Source organism: Anomaloglossus baeobatrachus, chromosome 2 (genome assembly GCF_048569485.1).
Source record: "Anomaloglossus baeobatrachus isolate aAnoBae1 chromosome 2, aAnoBae1.hap1, whole genome shotgun sequence".
Taxonomy (NCBI): Eukaryota; Metazoa; Chordata; class Amphibia; order Anura; family Aromobatidae; genus Anomaloglossus; species Anomaloglossus baeobatrachus.
This window is the reverse complement of record NC_134354.1, coordinates 718,403,852-718,424,746: the sequence shown is the minus strand read 5'-3', so window position 1 is coordinate 718,424,746 and position 20,895 is coordinate 718,403,852. Positions and strand designations below refer to the sequence as shown.

General features: G+C 47.2%; 1 protein-coding gene across 1 annotated transcript in view; it reads left to right on the top strand.

The window, feature by feature from the left end:
- Nucleotides 1–8,504, top strand: part of RFC3 (replication factor C subunit 3) — a 62,501-nt gene extending 53,997 nt beyond the window's left edge. Inside the window, exon 9 of the mRNA XM_075334608.1 lies at nt 7,822–8,504. Within this exon, the coding sequence (XP_075190723.1) occupies nt 7,822–8,013 (192 nt within the window). The 3' untranslated portion in view covers nt 8,014–8,504. The remainder of the gene's footprint in view (nt 1–7,821) is intronic.
- The last annotated feature ends 12,391 nt before the right edge of the window (nt 8,505–20,895 follow it).

The window sequence follows — 20,895 nt, the reverse complement described above, 5'->3', positions numbered from 1 at the left end:
TGTTTAGCTTCTGCCTCCGGAGGACACACAAAGTACTACACCTAAAAGTGTAGCTCCTCCCTCTGAGCCTATACACCCCCTGGTGAGCCAGTCACAGCCAGTTTATCGCTTTGTGTTCAGGAGGCATACATCCACACATACATTCTCATATGAATTTTTTTTTGGAAAAGGATTGAAGAACTGCGGGTCCACGTCTGGACTCCCGGCATGTCCCTTCTCACCCCACTGTGTCGGTGGTGTTGTAAGGTTGATTTTCAAGGCTGGAGCCTTACATGCCGTGCTCCTTCACCATCCCTCCTGGGCTCTGGATTGAAGTGGGAGCCAGCGCGCGGTCTCCATGCCTGGCAGGAGACCGGTCTCCGTCCACAGCCCTTTGAGGACCCTGCTGGACCGGAGCACTCATCCCCAGGGACCTGGCCCTGCGTCTCAGCAGCTAAGTACCTGAGATGTTCATATGTTGGGGGTCCCTGTCCTTTATTGTATGGGGAGAGTGTGTTTGCTGTATTTGTTTTGGCATTTCCGGCGGGTCCTCTGGCTTTTCGCCCGAGAACCGCGCCGATGGTGCCTGCGCGTCGGCCTTGCTGCTCAAATTTAGGCCCCGGCTTTGCCGGAGGCCTAGTTTCTGTTATCTGTCCTCGCATGTCACTCATGCAGAGGGACAGGCACGGCTCCGCCCGGCAGCCGTCCTGCACAGGGGAGGGACACTCCCCACTGTTTGTGCGTGACTCCCCCCCCCCCCTGCAGGTCTCTATGGCCCTCCAGTTCCCGCTCTCCTACAGGGACGCCCCCGTCCCGCCCCCTCTCTTCGCTCCGGCGGCCATTTTCTTGGACAGGGTTCACTCTGCGCTTGGGCCATCCTGCACTCTGCATCCCTGCTGAGGTGCTGTGCATTGGGGGTCCAGGCTTCAGGATCTGGAGGGCACACAACATCGCTTCCAGCGGTCTGGTAAGCCACAGCCGGTCTCTGGTTGTGGACCTCTGAATATACTCCCTGGGGTTCATTCTCTTTGTAGAAGCTGTTTTCCCCACTCCAGCAGCATGTCTCACACGAGGAGCAAGGCTCCAAAGCTTTATACTACATGCTCTGCATGTAAGCTCTTGCTGCCTGAACCGAGCACCTATCCACATTGTGATGTCTGCTTTAACTTGGAGGTGCCACAGCCTGGTGTCTCACCCCCAGTGGTCTCAGGCTGCTTCTGCACCTGTGGCTGAACCCCCGGCCTGGGTAGAGTGTCGCGGGCGGAGGAGGGGACACTGCGCTCTCCCACTGCTCGGGTCCGGCTGCCGCGGCCTGCTGCTGCTCTGTGGCTCGAGCGATGGGCCGGATCCCGGGGACTCGAGCGGCGCTCCTCGCCCGTGAGTGAAAGGGGTTTGGTTGTTGGGATAGTTTATTGTCTGTGACGCCACCCACGGTTGTGGTGATTGTGTGGACACCACCGCTGCTCTGGCTGGGGATCCCGGGAGTGGTGGTATGGAGCAGCCAGTTGTTGATTTGCCCCTCCGTGGGTAGGGGATTGGTGGTCCCGGGGCCCAGTGATGGGATTGGGATGGTGAACAGGCGGGTTATGGGGCCTGTGGAAGTGCAGGGGCGCAGGGGCAGCGCTGTGCCGCACGGCACGGAGGTACTCACTCAGCCAAAAGATGATGACAAAGTTCTCGGTAAACAAACGGCTGGTTGGACGGTTCCCTCGGACGGCTGCGGTGTTGATATTCCCTGCAGTTAACGGTGACAGTCCCTTCCCTGCACCTATGTTCAACGTTGGTAGCGATGGATTCCCACCGGTAACCCGCTCCCCGACTTGAATATGGGCCGGAGGAGCCCCACTCTTGCCCGCAGGCGCTGGCCCTGGGAAACTGGTGCCTCGGCGGTGGCGGTGTCTCCCCTTAACGGTTGGACTGTTGCCTTCAATCGGGACTTGGTTGTTGGGAGACCCAGTGGTCCCCTTCACTGACGGATTTGGCAAATTATGGCGACTCCTAGCCTTGCCGGGATCCGAAAGGCCCCTGCCCTGGTGCAGACTGTTCTTTGTATACCGCTCCGGTACCGCCGGGTTACCACCCGCCCAAGGTCCTTTCGGCAACCTCCGAGCAATCTCTCCTGCAGACGGTCACCGCCGTCTGTCAACCTTGCTGTCTTAGTCCGGGGCACACACCCGGACCAACTTCAGGCTTCTTGCTGTCACTTTTCTCTCTTTCTCTACTTTCCCTCCTTCTACTTCACTGTTTACTCCTCACACTTCAAGCTCTCACTCTAATCTTGACTTCACTCAAGCTCTTCCCTGAGCTAACTGCCTGGTTTTCCCGCCTCCAGGGCTGTGAACTCCTTGGTGGGTGGAGACCAACCGCCTGGCCCACCCCCTGGTGTGGACATCAGCCCCTGGAGGAAGGCAACAAGGGTTTCTGGTCTGACCTTGGTGTTCCTGCAGGGAATGTGGGCTGCGTGTGGTGTTGTGACCTGTGACCCCTGGCTTGCCCAGGGCGTCACAAGAGTCCTTCTCTAGGTCTATCTCCCAGTCATTTGCTGAGTCCATGGGACTTCTGTCCAGGACTTTGAATATGCATCAGCCCCCTTCACAGGGTGCCTCCAATGCTCTTGCTAAGGGTCCTTTAGGATCCCTATCCTCTGACCTCCGTCAGTGTCCGTCCTCTGGAGCTCACAAGAGGATTCATCATCAGGGCACAGACCCCGTCTTCCTAAGAAGCGCCGCAAGGTTTCCTCTCCCTCCTCATCCCGCGGAGGATCATCCCTCCTCATCCCTCATCTCTGATTCAAGAGCTGACTCGCAGGATGAGGAGGATGCCTTTACAGGGGGCTCGGAGGCTAACTCCATGTGCCCCATTGATCTTTCCGAGGGTGACTCAGAACTTAGTGACTTGATTGCTTCCATTAATTCTGTACTGGATCTCAATCCGCCAGTATTAGAGGAGCAACCCTCTCTGGCAGAAAAGCACCAGTTTACCTCGCCTAAGAGAGTAAGGAGTGTGTTCTTTAACCACTCTAGTTTTCAGGCCGCTGTGACCAAACCCAGGGCCTGTCCTGACAAACGCTTCCCAAAGCGTGGTTCTGATGACCGTTTTCCCTTTCCACCTGAGGTGGTCAAGGAGTGGGCTCACTCCCCAAAGGTAGACCCTCCGGTGTCTAGGCTCTCAGCCCGGACCGTTGTGTCGGTGGCTGATGGCACTTCCCTTAGGGATGCCACTGACCATCAGATTGACCTTCTGGCCAAATCCGTGTATGAAGCGGCGGGGGCCGCGTTTTCCCCAACTTTTGCTGCAGTATGGGCCCTCAAAGCCATCTCTGCTTCTCTAGAGGAGATGCATTCCCTCACCAGGGAATCTCTGCCCGAGATGGTTGCCTTAACTTCTCAAGCTTCAGCTTTTTCTTCTTATGCCATGTCTGCCATGCTAGAGGCTTCTCACCGCACCACGGTGGCTTCGGCTAATTCCCTCGTTATCCGCAGGATCTTGTGGCTTCGAGAGTGGAAGGCACATGCTTCTTCAAAGAAGTACCTTGCTGGGCTTCCTTTTGCTGGTTCACGGCTATTCGGTGAACAGCTGGATGAAATTATTAAAGAGGCTACTGGCGGGAAGAGTACTTCCATGCCACAAACAAAGACCAGGAAACCTGCCCAGGGTAGGATTCAGTCGAAGTTTCGCTCCTTTCGTTCCTCCAACTGGTCGTCCTCTAAGCCCTCCGCCTCGTCCGCTAACTCAGCTAAGGACCAGAAATCCAACTGGCGCCCAAGAGCACGTCCACAGAAGACCGCAGGAGGTCCTGCCACTAAGGCAGCCTCCTCGTGACTCTCTGCCCCCTCCAGCAACGTCCTTAGTCGGTGGCAGGCTCTCCCACTTTGGCGACGCTTGGTTTCAACAAGTGTCCGATCAGTGGGGAGAGATATCATATCTCACGGCTACAGGATAGAATTCTCTTCCAGCCCGCCAAACAGATTTTTTCTCTCAACTCCCCCCTGCTCCAAGGCCTCCGCCTTCTCACAGGCCGTGGCAGCCTTGCAGGCCAATGGAGTAATTGTACCAGTTCCCGCCCGGGAACGGTTCAGAGGTTTTTACTCAAACCTCTTCCTCGTTCCCAAAAAGGACGGTACTTTCCGGCCCATCCTGAATCTCAAGCTTCTTAACAAGCATGTTCGAGTGCGGCACTTTCGCATGGAGTCTCTGCGATCAGTCATTGCCTCAATGACCCAAGGGGATTTCCTGGCGTCCATCGACATCAGAGATGCCTATCTACATGTGCCAATTGCAGTTCCACACCAGCGTTGGCTACGCTTTGCAATAGGAGAAGATCATTTCCAATTCGTGGCTCTCCCCTTCGGGTTAGCCACGGCCCCTCTGGTATTCACCAATGTCATGGCAGCAGTGATTGCGGTTCTGCACCTCCAGGGGTTGGCAGTGCTCTCTTACCTGGACGACCTTCTAGTCAAGGCTCCATCCAGCGCAGACTGTCAGCGGAGTGTCTCGCTCACTCTCGCCACTCTAGCCCAATTCGGGTGGCTTGTCAATCTTCCCAAATCCACTCTGACTCCGACCCAGAGTGTCAAGTACCTAGGGATGCAGTTCGAGACTCTGCCGGCACTTGTGAAGTTGCCCTTAGACAAACAGCTGTCTCTCCAGTTGGCGGTGCGCTCTCTCCTGAGGCCCCGCCGTCATACCCTCAGGCGTCTGATGCAGGTGCTGGGTCAAATGGTGGCGTCCATGGAGGCTGTTCCCTTTGCCCAGTTCCATCTGCGCCCCCTGCAGCTAGACATTCTCCGCTGTTGGGACAAGTGGCCTTCCTCCTTACACAAGTTAGTGGCTCTGTCACCATGGACCAAGAGCTCTCTTCAGTGGTGGCTTCGGCCCCTCTCCCTGTCCCAAGGGCGATCCTTCCTGGCCCAGTCATGGGTGATTCTCACCACGGATGCCAGTCTATCCGGCTGGGGAGCGGTATGTCTCCACCACAGAGCACAGGGCATTTGGACTCCGTCTGAGTCAGCCCTTTCAATCAATGTGCTGGAAACCAGAGCCGTGCTTCTAGCTCTCCTAGCATTTCACCATCTGCTGGCGGGCAGGCACATTCGAGTCCAGTCAGACAACGCGACAGCGGTTGCCTACATCAACCATCAAGGCGGGACACGCAGCCGCCTGGCAATGATGGAGGTACAACGCATTCTTCAATGGGCGGAGGACTCCAGGTCCACCATATCCACCATATCCGCAGTCCACATCCCAGGCGTGGACAACTGGGAGGCAGATTATCTCAGCCGTCAAAGCGTGGACGGTGGCGAGTGGTCCCTGCAACCGGCAGTATTTCAGTCGATCTGCCGCAAATGGGGCACTCCGGACGTGGACCTAATGGCATCCCATCACAACAACAAAGTTCCTGTTTACGTGGCTCGCTCCCACGATCCTCAGGCCTTCGCCGCGGACGCTTTGGTTCAGGACTGGTCCCAGTTTCGTCTGTTCTACGTGTTTCCCCCTCTAGCTCTCTTGCCCAGAGTTCTGCGCAAGATCAGAATGGAGGGTTGTCGAGTCATCCTCATTGCACCGGACTGGCCCAGGCGAGCTTGGTATCCGGACCTGCTCCATCTGTCCATAGAGATGCCGTGGCATCTCCCGGATCGTCCAGACCTACTCTCGCAAGGTCCGTTTTTCCGCCCGAATTCTGCGGCCCTCAAATTGACGGCGTGGCTCTTGAGTCCTGGATTTTGACGACTTCTGGCATTCCTCCTGAGGTCATCTCCACTATGACTCGGGCCCGTAAGTCTTCCTCCGCTAAGATCTATCACAGGACTTGGAAAATTTTCCTGTCCTGGTGTCGCTCTACCGGCCATCCTCCTTGGCCATTCTCCTTGCCGACCCTTCTGTCTTTTCTACAGTCCGGTCTGCAGCTAGGACTGTCCCTCAAGGGACAGGTTTCGGCTCTCAGTTCTGTTCCAGCGGCGTCTCGCTTGGCTGGCTCAGGTCCGCACCTTCATGCAGGGTGCGTCTCATCATTCCGCCTTACCGGCGGCCTTTGGATCCCTGGGACCTTAACTTGGTTCTCACGGTCTTGCAGAAACCCCCCTTTGAGCCTCTTGGGGAGGTTTCTTTGTACCGTCTTTCACAGAAAGTGGCCTTTCTGGTTGCCATAACTTCTCTCAGGAGAGTCTCTGATTTGGCTGCGCTCTCCTCTGAGTCACCTTTTTTAGTCTTTCATCAAGACAAGGTGGTTCTCCGTCCGACTCCGGACTTTCTTCCTAAGGTGGTCTCTCCCTTCCACCTTAACCAGGACATTACCTTAGCTTCCTTCTGTCCGGCCCCTGTTCATCGGTTTGAAAAAGCTCTACACACTCTAGATCTGGTGCATGCTCTCCGGATCTATGTGTCTCGCACCGTTGCACTTAGGCGGTGCACCTCTCTTTTTGTGCTAACCACAGGTCGGCGCAAGGGTCTCCCTGCTTCTAAGCCGACCTTAGCCCGTTGGATTAGGTCGACCATTTCGGACGCTTACCAGAGTACGCAGGCGCCTCCCCCACCGGGGATCAAAGCACACTCGACCAGAGCTGTCGGTGCCTCTTGGGCTTTTAGGCACCAGGCTACGGCTCAACAAGTCTGTCAGGCTGCCACTTGGGCTAGTATGCATACTTTCTCGAAGCACTACCAAGTGCATGCTCATGCTTCGGCAGATGCGAGCTTGGGCAGACGCATCCTTCAGGCAGCGGTTGCCCATTTGTGAAGTTAGGTTCTGCCTACTTCTTAGTTTTTCTGTTTATTTCCCACCCAGGGACTGCTTTGGAACGTCCCAAGGTCTGGGTCTCCCAAAGGAATGATAAAGAAAAAGAGAATTTTGTTTACTTACCGTAAATTCTTTTTCTTATAGTTCCGTATTGGGAGACCCAGCACCCTCCCTGTTGCCTGTTGGCAATTTCCTTGTTCCGCGTGTTTTCACCGGCTGTTGTCGTGGACAGAGTCTCCGGTTGTTCCGGCTCTTGCTCTGTTCTACTTGTGGGTGGCTATTCTCCTTCAGCTTTTGCACTAAACTGGCTGTGACTGGCTCACCAGGGGGTGTATAGGCTCAGAAGGAGGAGCTACACTTTTAGGTGTAGTACTTTGTGTGTCCTCCGGAGGCAGAAGCTAAACACCCAAGGTCTGGGTCTCCCAAGACGGAACTATAAGAAAAAGAATTTACGGTAAGTAAACAAAATTTTCTTTTTTTCGTAACCAGCCAAGGTACAGCAGAGAGCTGGGGTTTGCGGCCTGCTGCTGTTCCTGTGCTGGATATGAAAAATGGGGGGGACACCATGTTATTTTTTTTTTTACCCAAAAAAAATTAAAACAAAAACTAACCAAGCTGGCTACACCTCTATCAAGGTATTCTGTTATTTCTTTCTATGTATTCTTTCTGTTCTTATTATCTAATCTATATGATCTTATTATCCATCCATCTAGCTATCCTTTCTATTTTTTCTATCTATCATCTATTCTGGCTATCTATCCATTATCCTTTCCGATCATATTTTGTTACTCCTTTATAAAAAACGCAATGACAAAAACGCACGTACATTACAAGTGTTTTTTGGAACATTTCTCTCTGACAAGGTGAAGTTTTGGTTGCAGTTTTATTTGCAGTTTGTGTGCAGAAAAAACTGCAGCGTGCGCATTAAGCCTAAGTGTACTTCCGCAGATGGAACATGCAGTCTGGGTGGGCAGAGACTGGATGACCTCTGATCACTCCCCCTCTTCAATTTTAATATTCTGAAAACACATTTTTATTATATTTTCAGCACTAACATGTGTTATTGATTAATAGTTTAAACACTTGTATTTTGTGTTCCTTCATTTCAGTCTCTATTATCGGAGCTCCTTAATAACTGTGACGGACAGCTGAAGGGCGACGTAGCACAGATGGCCGCCTACTACGAGCATCGGCTGCAGCTCGGAAGCAAAGCAATCTATCACCTGGAAGCGTTTGTGGCTAAATTTATGGCCATTTATAAGAGATTCATGGAGGACGGACTTGAAGCCATGATGTTCTAGTTTTATTCCTGCTCTTATTTGAGCAGATCGGTCATGTACTCAGACCATGATGGCACTTCTATCTGTTGTATACTTTGCTATAAACCACAAGTAAGACGTTGGAGATTGTGGAAGATGCCGCACTTGTGAGCACTAAAAAAATTTCTTAGTAGAGGAATTTTTTTTCTCTGAATCTGAGTTTCCTAATATTACACCTGTACAGTTTCTGATGGTAGGAGGCGGTCACAGTATTTGCAGGGATACTGGTCACCCTCTTTAGATGTCGGCCAGTGAAAATGTCCCAAAGTCACTTTTAGCTTAAATATTTGTGCAGTGTGAGATTTTCATGCTGTACATGGCACAACCTGTGACCGACAAGGGACTATAGTAGGTCTTATCACCAAAACGTCCATGAAAAGTCTACATCGTGTTTGTGGAAAATGTCTTTATTGATATAAAGTATCTATTAAAAACAAGAAGACATTTCATGCAAAATATACAGATGTACCTTCCTTACTGCTTCTTTTGATTTCTTTATGCTTCTGTGTACTTGAATCTTACCAATCCTGCAAAAACGGTACCCATGGTGCCAGTGCGAACAGACGATAATTTACCTATACTCTGCTCCTGTCTGTCATAGGCAATGAACTTCTACATCAAAATTCTTATTTGTATCCAAATGCAGTTTTAGGTCATGCTTTCATGACAAAATAATCTGTGTTAGGCTACTTTCACACATCAGTTTTTTTCCATCAGGTACAATCCGGAAAAAAACGGATCTGGTACCGCATCCGTTTTATCCCCATAGATTTTGCATTGTTACCGGATTGTACCTGATGGCTTTGCGTTGCATCCGTTTTTTTCCGGATGCGGCAAAATTAATCAAAGCGGCGGCCGGAGGCAACGTGTCTTGCAACGTTTTTTTGTCCGGCAAAAAAAACGCATCGCGCCGGATCCGGCGTGATACAGCGTGTTTTACAATGAAAGCCTATGGACGCCGGATCCGGCGCAATGCGGTTAAAAAAAGGATGCGTTTTTGTAAACTGCGCATGCACCAAATTAATTAAAAAAACTGATCCATCAAAAAAAAAAACGGACAAAACGGATGCAAAATGGATCCGGTTTTTTACGCATCCGGCATAACGGATCCGTTAAAAACCGGATCCGGTGGATACGGTTTTACATTTTTTTTCCCGGATCCTTTGGATTAGGAAAAAAAAGGATTGTGCCTGAATGCAGAAAACTGATGTGTGAAAGTAGCCTAATCCACCTTCCTGAATTTTTCTGTATGTAAACTTGAATTTCAAGGTCTTCTCTCATGGCAAAACAATCACTGATGTCGGGGAGACCAGCCAGAGAAAACACTGCCGGCAGCCAGCCAAGGCGCTCAACACAGTGAAATCCTAGGTGCATTGCTCCCAACTAGCCAGAATCCTACTCCACACTGATGAGGGGCAATACCCCGAAACAGCTGTCTGTGGATGGATACCTGGCCTTGGCATTTCCCTTGTCATATCTTTAAACTTGTCAAAGAGTTGGATATTGACTAAAAGGGCCACTTAATAATGTGTTTATGGTGGTCTCCTAAAAAGAGCCTCTCCTTGGCTAGGTCCTTCCCGGAGGGATATCTGGCTATTTTCTGTGTTGTGACTCCTAACAGAGGCTCCACAGACCTTTTTTGATAAGTTCTTCCCTCATGACAGCATACAGAAGTTGTCCCTCGTATCCATTATAGGGACCGGAAGTCCACAAGAGATTAAAAGTCCCGTCCCACCACAACCCTCTATATTTCCTGTTCCTATGGAGGACAGACTGAAAAGACAGGCGCTGCAACATGAAGTTGTACCGATGGACAGGCTCAGGGGATCGGGAGTCCATCCTTCTTCCTCCTGTCAAGATTTGAGGTCAACACCTCTTGAAGAGAGGTCCCTCAGCCCGCACCAGTGGAGCGGGGCAATGCTCCTGTTGCTGTGCTGCTTCCCTCTGCATGAGGGCTCTCTGTATCCTGCAAAGATGGCTTCTGTTTACTTGAATCTTACCACCCTGGAAATATGGTACCCGTGGAGCAAATGCAAACAGACAATTACAGTGATTACTGATAATCCACTCCTGTCTGCCATAATGATTGGACTTCTGCAACACAATTGACATTTGCAACCAATGCAGTTTTAGGTCATGTTTTCACAAGAAAATCCTCTGTTCACCTTCCTAGATTTATCTGTATGAAAACTTAAAATTTTATATTGTTAGAAAGGAAGTGACATACCAATGCTTGATGTTGCTTCTGCTTGGAAATTGTCGACTAGCACCATTATTGGGCTAAACCCAAGCTTGCAAAACTGCAACATGTCAAGTTGCTGAAGAAATTCTGGTGTCTGCCTGTAATTTATACAATTCATCTTGAATACAGCTGTACACTGAAACGCAATACTAGGTAAACCTAAGTTATGTCATGGATTAAATATGGTTAGGTTTTGTTTTTTTTTGTGGAAAAAAAAATATCTGTGCCTACACCTGCCTATACAGGTATAGTAATTGAAGAATTGGCCAGCAAGACCCCAAAGTACCGTATTTTTCGCTTTATAAGACGCACCCCCAAATTTGGTGAAGGAATAGAGAATTTTTTTAATAAATGGGGTCCGTCTTATAATGTCAGTGTCCGTCTAACAAATCATATAGAGTATATGTCCCTCATAGCCCCCCATCCTAAAATAAGCCCCCTTAATCTGGGTATGGCCACCTTATATTGAATATAGCCCCCTGTGGCTGGCACACACGGCCCCCTGTGGCTGGCACACACGGCCCCCTGTGGCTGGCACACACGGCCCCCTGTGGCTGGCACACACGGCCCCCTGTGGCTGGCACACACGGCCCCATGCTGCTGCTTTTAGTAAAATAAACTCTTTCCTTACCTTCTCCAGCACTGTCTTGTCTCGTGACTCCCTCCTCGGGGTTGAGCTCCGGCCTCCTGCATTTCCTGGTTCAGGGTCCCGGTCATGTGATCGGCACAGCAGTGTGACATCTCTGCGTGCATGATCACAGCATGCATGATCACAGCGGCAGGATGGAGACCAGGCAGACATGCTGGAGGAGGTGAGTAAAGAGTTTATTATTTTACTATGGGCAGCAGCATGGGGGCCATATCTAACACAGGGGGAGGGGGCATGTGTGATCAAAGGTAAGCACAGGCAGATAATATGCGCAGCTCCCCCAGCCCATCGCCACAGTGCAGTTTCAGCACCATGGTGATGGACAGCGGCTGTGCATATTATATGAGCGGGTGCAGGAGATCAAACGCTGCCGCCCGCAGCTTCACAAGCCTTTACCAGCAGCCCCCAGCACCGCTCCAGAGCGGCCCCCACCTCCCCTGGACCCTGCAGTATATAATCCGTATATTCGGTTTATAAGACGCATCCCCTACTTTCCCCCAAAATTTGGGGGAACAAATGTGCATCTTATAAAGCGAAAAATACGGTATATAGCAGGAGTCAAGAATGTTGCTAAAGCAGCTGCTGTAAATTTTACCCCTATCCTGACCTATATACATGTATGCTAGATGTTGGGTGTACTTTTTGTACAGCCATGACTTGCCTATATGTTGAAGCTAGTTCCATCCTCTAATTTCAGGAAGCGGTATTTAAGTGAATGAGCACCTAATCAACCTCAATCAAACAAGCTTCTCCTGCTTTGGCCAAGCATGCGCATACCATTATCTGAAGTATTCAGATGGAGAGAGTATGAATGCTTCAGATGAAGGCAGAGGTCTCTTAGGCTGCTCTCACACTGTCACCGTGTGCTCTGTCGTGCACCATTTTCAGGCGTATAAGCTTTCTGCAGGCGGACACCCAGACGTAGTAGACAGCATCTGAGTGTCTGCCTCCAGAAAACATATATGTCCAAAAATGGTGCAAGACAGAGCACACGGTGACTGTCTACACCATTATAGTCAATGGCCCCTGTCGGGGCATGCGTCCGAAACTTGTTTTGCAGGGGGTTAGGACGGAAGAACAGACAGTACCAGTGAACATAGCTAATAAGGCAGTGAGAAAGGGCCGTTAGACAGGACTTAGCTGGAGCCCTGCAGTGACTGATGAGAGCAGCGCTGATGACTATGTGCTGGTCAGAGATTTCATACTATGCATGCCTATAGCGTCGTTCTGTGCAGCTGTCTTTACTATGGTCAAGAGCATGCAGTTATATGCGACTCTTGACTTCTATTCACTGTAAGTGGAGAAGTAATAACTGCATGTCACGTTTATTATAAAAAAATAAATTGAGAAATTGATATTAGTATGTTAACTTATTTCCTTTCCAAGTTCAAAAACACAATAGAGAAATGGCAGTTTGTGGTAATATTGTAGTGTGGTTTGTGTGAACCGGTTTATTGAACCCAGTGATTGGCTGCAGTGGTCACATGCCATAGCTTATTGTTGCAGCAGCTGCGGAGAATTGAAGTCATCACAACGGGTGGAGGGGTTAAGTAACAAGATTGCACCTTTTACTTTTGTAACGAATTTTCAGCAATTTTAAAACAAAAAATATGTAGTATATAAATAGTTATTAACAATGACATACACAGCCATCCACAACCTGTCTCCTCCTTACATCTGTGACCTAGTCTCCTTGGTACCTACCTGCATGTAACCTCAGATCCTCACAAGATCTCCTTCTCTACTCCTCTCATCTCCTCTTCCCACAATCGCATACAAGATTTCTCCTGTGCCTCACCCATACCCTGGAACGCTCTACCTCAGCACACCAGACACTCCCTACCGTGGAAAGCTTCAAGAGGAACCGGAAGACCCATCTCTTCCAACAAGCCTACAATAACCCTCAGGTTAGTACACCACTGCGGAACCAGCTCTGTCCTCACCTATTGTACCCTCACCCATTCCCTGTAGACTGAGCCCTCGCGGGCAGGGTCCTCTCTCCTCCTATACCAAGTCTGTTCTGTATTGTTAATGATTGTTGTACGTATACCCTCTTTCACTTGTAAAGCGCCATGGAATAAATGGCGCTATAATAATAGATAATTTGTTCTTGGCTGAGCAAACCTATAAGTACCACTGCATTGTCTTTTATACTTTAGGTACTTGTTTGGTTACCAACTATATCAATTAACTGTTACCAGATGTATCTAGATGGTATGAAAGTGGAAAAAAAACCCATCCAATTATCTTGTAATTCGGTACTTGATTGATTCATTTTTCTTTGTTTCAAAATGTATACAATTGGAAAAAAAAAAATAGGTTCGTTTTCCTCTATAGCTGTGGGCTGGAGAAGGCTCTGCTCACCCGAGATGTTCTGTGACTGCTGCATCATTAAAGGGCTTTTCCACCTTTGAACAGATTACCAAGAAAGCTGGCAGCTCAATAAAAGACTGGTGACATAGAACTTCCGAGTTGTCTTGTAAACTGACTTTTATGGCACACTTAAGTGTTTTGCCATAATTGAAGCCTATGTAATTGTGGCATTGTCCATAATGAGATTTAAGATGAATGTAGTAAAACTGCAGAAAAGCAATGAAAAAGTCAAAGTGCAATTTCATAAAAAATATTTCTCAGGCGCTTCAAGGAGACACACAAAATCATGGGTGTATGCGGCTGACATTACGAATACAACCTACAGAAAAAGTTGGCCTCTCAGCACCCTGCTCCTTTACTGACCCCAAGCTGTTCCCTTTAGCTTAGTGTCACATAGGAGGCAAACAGGCATGGAGTCCCAGACCAATTAATGCCTATGGTGTGTTTTTAGTTTGTTTTTTTTTGTTTTTTTTCCCTCCTCTAGATAGGGAAATGTGAAGTTTTTCTGCCTTGTGCTGCTTTCTTTCCTGAATTATTCTATCTCTTGGATAAGTTTTGTTTGTTTTTTTTTTTTTTTTTTTTTTTTTTGCTAGAGTCTCCCATTCCTTTCAAAACCCTCATGGTGCCTCTGCTGGAGGTGGGCCTCAAATTTAGTCTCCATTCCACTCTTTTTAGCCATTGGGTCCCTCGCATGCAACCTCTTCCTACTCTGCTCCTCCTCTTCCATGAGTGCCGCTGTTGTTTCTCACTACTTCATTCCCTGCTGCCATCAGCAGCCTCCAGTGTGCTCTCCGGCAGGTCTCTGTTAAGCCGCTCCTTCCTCTTCTTCAAAACTTGAGGATTGGTAAACGGTCTGTCCCTGGAGACCGACACTGGCCTACCAGGTAGGCTTCTCCTTAGCATGAATTATATTTTTTTGTCTCCTGTGCTTAGCCTCTCTTTTCTTTTGGGGATGGCCCACTCTTTTCTTCTGTTTGGTGGTTTCTTTCCTTCATATTTTTTGGTGTATCCTACTGCTATCTGACGGTGTTGTACCAGTAGGTGGGTATTGCCTGCTGTAGAGAAGAGGACTTTTTATTCAGGTTTTGTTAGCATTCTGCGGCCAGCAGATACACTCATGGTTTCCTATGTTCTATAATGAAGGCTACCATAAAGGGATTTTACATTAAGTAACAAAAATTCATATTGTATGTAACTACTTTGCTCAAAGAACCTACAGATCTATAGAACTAATGTTTTGTTTGTGTGAAAAGTCAGTATAAGAAAAATAATTTAGTTTGCAAAGCAAAAAAATCTAAATATGCATTTCTCCTATAAGTACTCTTAATCACTGCTGATAAAATGCGTTTGAACTTCAAAAAAAAAAAAAAAAAACCTGCAGAAATAGAGACAAAAATAATCTAAAGGCAAACATATGCTCCTTCAATGAGGCAGCGGCTTTCACAAAACCTGCACACAATACTTAGGAAACAAGACACAGCGAGAAGTGATGCAAACACCTGCCCTGAATCTCCAGGCCAGCCACGGTCTCTATCCCTGGACAGAGAATCTAGGTAAGAAATGACGTTGTCCAAATTCATGGTGAAAAAATAATCCAAACGTTTATTCTGCCATACAAATGGTGGAATTAAAATTCTGGATGTTTTCACCCTAGATTTGGACACTGTCTTTACCTATTGGACTTTCTTCAAGTGCGTTTCTTGAAGTTTCTGTGACTGCATCCACGGAGAAGAGTGCTGCAGACCATTTTTCTTTATACTGGACAGAGCAGCTATTACAGGCACTGTCTCTCAGCTCCAGTCACTTCTGGATTTTCTCTTACGCTCATAGAACCTCTGTGATCCAGCCTGACCTGCCACAGCCATCATAACCTGTAAACCCACATCTTTATTTCATGGAAGTCTGAGTAACCCCCAAGATGACAGCTTGAAACCTTGCTCCAAACCCCTTGGTCACATTTCCCACCATCATACCTGATATGAACTACATCCATAGTTGCCTAGTTTCACATATTTCTATTATCCTGGACTATGGGGGAAAGACTTATTGTCAGATGTCATATAATGCAAAATTGTCATCTTCTGAGCCTCCACTTGCTCCAACTATGGCTACAACATAAACATCTAACAGAATATGCTACATATACAGAGCGTCTTGGTGGGTGTAGACTACAACAACCTTCTGAAAAGTCCCAATTCAAATGGAGTCAGTAATCACCCTCCGAGATGCTAATTATTTGGAGAAAATTTAAATTACTTTTTCAGCAAGAATTATTGGCGACAGCTGCACGACTAATGATCTCTGGAAGGAGTGGTTGTATTTACAGTAAAATATGGATGAGGTTATGGAGATACTATAGTGACAAGATGTAGAAATTCACAACATTCATGCTGATCTAAATGCAATGCTCCGTAACCCCTTAAGGACTGAGCCTTATTTTCTAAATCTGACTAGTGTCACTTTGTAGTAATAACTAGAGTTGAGCGAGTACTTAACTATTCATAATCGCTATACTCATAATGAATACTGTCTAATACTCGCATATTTGTTCCGAATAGCATGTGCAATGCAAGTCAATGGGGAAAAATTCGCAAAATAACGAGTAACCTGAATGACATACTATTCATGCAAGTAGCAAATAGTACGGCATTCAGGTTACTCGTTACATTGCAAGTTTTTCTCCATTGACTTGCATTGTGCATGCTATTCTGAATGAATACGCGAATATTAGACCGTACTCGTTATGAGTATAGTGAGTACGAATAGTTAGGTACTCGCTCAACTCTAGTAATAACTTTGGAACGCTTCAACATATCCCAGTGATTGTTTTTTTTCTCCAGGACATTCTACTTTATGTTAGTAAATTTGGATTGATATAATTTACGTTTATGAAAATATACAAAATTTGGCAAATAATTTCAAAATTTTCAGATTGATTTTTTTTGTATGCCCTTAAATTAAATAGTTGAACCAAAAAAGTTACTAAATAACATTTGCCACATGTCTGCTTTACATCAGCACCACTTTTTTTTAACAATTTTTTGGTTAGGAAGTTGGAAGGGTTAAATGTTTATCAGAAATTTTCTCATTTTTCCAACAAAATGTACAAAACCAATATTTTTTTTAGGATGAAAAAAAGTCCAGCGCAGTCCTCAAGTTGCAATTAAATTTTTTTTTTCTTTTATTTGATAAATCCGTTAAAAATAAGTGGTGTACAAAGCGGTCAGCTAGAAGAGTATAGGGGACATAGAGAGGAACCCCACAGTCTGTGGGGTTCTTCTCTATGTCCCCTATACTCTTCTAGCTGACCGCTTTGTACACCACTTATTTTTAACGGATTTATCAAATAAATGAAAAACCATTTTTTAATTGCAACTTGAGGACTGCGCTGGACTTTTTTTCATCTTGAATGTGAGACTGGCAGCCTAGCCTTCCGTGCGCGGATCCACATATACAGCGGATTACAGCAACTCTGTGAGCTGATTTTCTCATTTATTTTCCTGGGCAATATTTTTTTAGGGACCACATCATATTTGAAGTGACTTTGAGACACCTATTTGAGAGAAAATACCCAAAACTTGACACAATTTTAAAAATTGCGCCCCTCAAAGTGCTCAAAACCAAATTTAAGAAATGTATTAACTCTTCAGGTGCTTCACAGGAATTAAAGCAATGTGGAAATGGAAAAAGTTAACACTTTACTTTTTCCACACAAAAATGTTGCTTCAGCCCTTTTTTTTCCATTTTGACATGGGTAACAAGAAAATGGATCACACAATTCGTTGTGCAATTTTACCCCAGCTATGATCACAAACTCTTGTTTGTGCACAAGGCATGGTTTGGGAGGGAAGGAGCACTATTTAATTTTTGGAGTGCAAAATTGTCTGGAATAGATTGTGGACACCATATTGCATTTGCACAGCCGCCGAGCTTCCAAAACAGCAGAACACCCCCCCCCCCCCCACCCACAAATGACACCATTTTGGAAACTACATCCCTCAAGGAATTTATCTAGGGGTGTGGTGAGCATCTTAAACGAAAATTTTGCTGAAGGCACAAAATTTAAATTTTTACAAGAGCTACAAAAGAAAATGGACAACAACATTTGTTACGCAATTTCTCCTGGGTACTGCCCCCATATATGATTGGAAACTGCTTTTAACACAGTGCAAAGCTCAGAAGGAAAGGAGCCCATATTGGAGTGCAGAATTTGCTGGAATGGTTTTGCGGGTGCCATGTCACATTGGCAGAGCCACTGAGGTTCCAGAACAGGAGAACCACCCCATAAATGACCTCATTTTACAACATACACCTCTTAATGGAATCATCTAGCGGTGAAGTGAGTACATTGACACCTCAAATGGTTCTTGAAATGTTATACTATTGGGTGGAGAAGAAAAAAAGAATTATATTTTTACCATTAACTTGTTTTAACCCCAGATTTTACATTTTCAAAAATTTAATTAGATAAAAATGATCGCACAATTATTACAAAATTTGTCATGAACATGACAATGTCCCATGTGTCACTGTACAGTAGCGTTTGCCCACATGGCAAGACTCAGGACAGAACGTGTTCTATTTAACTTTTTCAATTCAGAATTTCTTAGAATAGTGTGCGGACTTCACATAAAGAGCCAGAAAACCTGAATCCTCCGTCAAGTGACCCAAAATTGGAAATTGCACCCTTTTGGGAATTTTTCTATGGGTGTAGTGATGTTTCTGACTCCATGGAAGTTGCAAGGTGAAAGTGGAAATCTGCCATTGTAGTGCCCGTTGGATTTGGGAGCACATATTTCCCTGGATTTCTTTTGGGGTGCGAGAAGCCATAGCACTTTTCGAGAGCCTTTTTTGCTGCCTTTGTGCTACCAGTAATGTGAAAACACACTATATTTCTGTTAACAGATGACGAACCTGAGTGGGACGTGTTTCTTGTGGGTTGAGTAGAAGCTGTTATTGGGGGCATTTTATATCAGTTTACATTTATTCTTTGCTCTACGCTGAACGCTTACAGTGCTGGCCAAAAGTATTGGCACCCCTGCAATTCTGTCAGATAATACTCAGTTTCTTCTTGAAAATGATTGCAATCACAAATTGGTATTATTATCTTCATTTATTTTGCTTGCAATGACAAAAAAAACAAAAGAGAATGACCTAAAATCAAATCATTGATCATTTCACACAAAACTCTAAAGATGGGCCAGACAAAAGTATTGGCACCCTTAGCCTAATACTTGGTTGCACAACCTTTAGCCAAAATAACTGCGAACAACCACTTCCGGTAACAATCAATGAGTTTCTTACAATGCTCTGCTGGAATTTTAGACCATTCTTCTTTGGCAAACTGCTCCAGGTCCCTGAGATTTGAAGGGGGGCCTTCTCCAAACTGGTGTTCTATGGGATTCAGGTCTGGACTCATTGCTGGCCACTTTAGTAGTCTCCAGTGCTTTCTATCAAACCATTTTCTAGTGCTTTTTGAAGTGTGTTTTGGGTCATTGTCCTGCTGGACCTCTGAGGAAGACCCAGCTTTCTCACACTGGGCCCTACATTATGCTGCAAAATTTGTTGGTAGTCTTCAGACTTCATAATGCCATGCACACGATTAAGCAGTCCAGTGCCAGAGGCATCAAAGCAACCCCAAGACATCAGGGAACCTCCACCATGTTTGACTGTAGGGACCATGTTCTTTTCTTTGCCTCTTTTTTTTTTTTTCCTGTAAACTCTATGTTGATGGCTTTTCCCAAAAAGCTCTACTTTTGTCTCATCTGACCAGAGAACATTATTCCAAAACGTTTTAGGCTTTCTCAGGTAAGTTTTGGCAAACTCCAGCCTGGCTTTTTTATGTCTCTGGGTAAGAAGTGGGGTCTTCCTGGGTATCCTACCATACAGTCCCTTTTCATTCAGACGCCGACGGATAGTACGTGTTGACACTGTTGTACCCTCGGACTGCAGGGCAGCTTGAACTTGTTTGGATGTTAGTCGAGGTTCTTTATCCACCATCCGCACAATGCGTTGAAATCTCTTGTCAATTTTTCTTTTCCTTTCATATGTAGGGAGGTTAGCCACAGTGCCATGGGCTTTAAACTTCTTGATGACACTGCGCACCGTAGACACAGGAGCTTTCAGGTCTTTGGAGATGGACTTGTAGCCTTGAGATTGCTCATGCTTCCTCACAATTTGGATTCTCAAGTCCTCAGACAGTTCTTTGGTCTTCTTTCTTTTCTCCATGCTCAATGTGGTACACACAAGGACACAGGACAGAGGTTGAATCAACTTTAATCCATGTCAACTGGCTGCAACTGTGATTTAGTTATTGCCAACACCTGTTAGGTGCCCCAGGTAAGTTACAGGTGCTGTTAATTACACAAATTAGAGAAGCCGCACATGATTATTCAAGCAGTGCTAATACTTTCTTTGTTGCTCCATTGGGAGACCCAGACAATTGGGTGTATAGCTTCTGCCTCCGGAGGCCACACAAAGTATTACACTTAAAAGTGTAAAGCCCCTCCCCTTCTGCCTATACACCCCCCGTGCATCACCGGCTCCTCAGTTTTTATGCTTTGTGCGAAGGAGGCTGACATCCACGCATAGGTCCACATCTTAGTCAGCAGCAGCTGCTGACTATGTCGGATGGAAGAAAAGAGGGCCCATAACAGGGCCCCCGGCATGCTCCCTTCTCACCCCACTCTGGTCGGCGGTGTTGTTAAGGTTGAGGTACCCATTGCGGGTACATAGGCAGGAGCCACATGCTGTTTTCCTTCCCCATCCCTTAAGGGCTCTGGGTGAAGTGGGATCCTAATCGGTCTCCAGGCACGGGGACCGTGCTCCCTCCGCAGCCCCTGGGGAATCTGCTGGACAGGAGCCGGGTATCGTCAGGGACAAGGCCCTGCTACTGTGAGGTACTCTGTGTCCCCTTGGGGGACCGCGCATGGAGCGCTTGTGCCATACACACTGCAGCACTGCTGGGTGTGTTAGTGCGCCGGGGACTACCGCGCCGACCGCGCTTATTTGCCGGCCGCGCTTATAACTTTAGTCCCCGGCTTTTGCGGCCTAGTATCGCATATTCCCGCCCCCAGGCCTGCCAGTCAGGGGAAGGGCGGGACGCTGCACAGGACGTCAGCGCTGAGGGCTGGAGCATACTTTGTATCCTCCTCCCCCCTCACTCAGCACAGTGAGGCACCAGATTCCCGCACTTTCTAGGGCACGCCCACGGCCCCCTCCTCCCCACAGAACGCCGGCAGCCATTCCTGTCAGCACTTCTGACGCTGGAGAGGAGAGACAACACGGCTCTGGGAGGCCCAGGCAGGGAATCTGGTGATCACACAACCGCTTTGAGCGGTCGGTAAGCAGCACCTGAGGTGCTGGCCCCACTGAGTGCCGAAGTGTACATATATATATATATATGCTTATATGCTATACATTTACACTATACGGTCGCACTGTTGATTTTTGGCTATATACCCTCCTGGATTGTACTCAGAGGAGACAACAGCATGTCGTCCGCAAAAAGCAAGGGTGCCAAAGCACAGGCTTACTTTGCAACCTGTACCTCATGTGCGGCTATACTACCGGCAGGTTCCACCGACCCTCATTGTGTGCA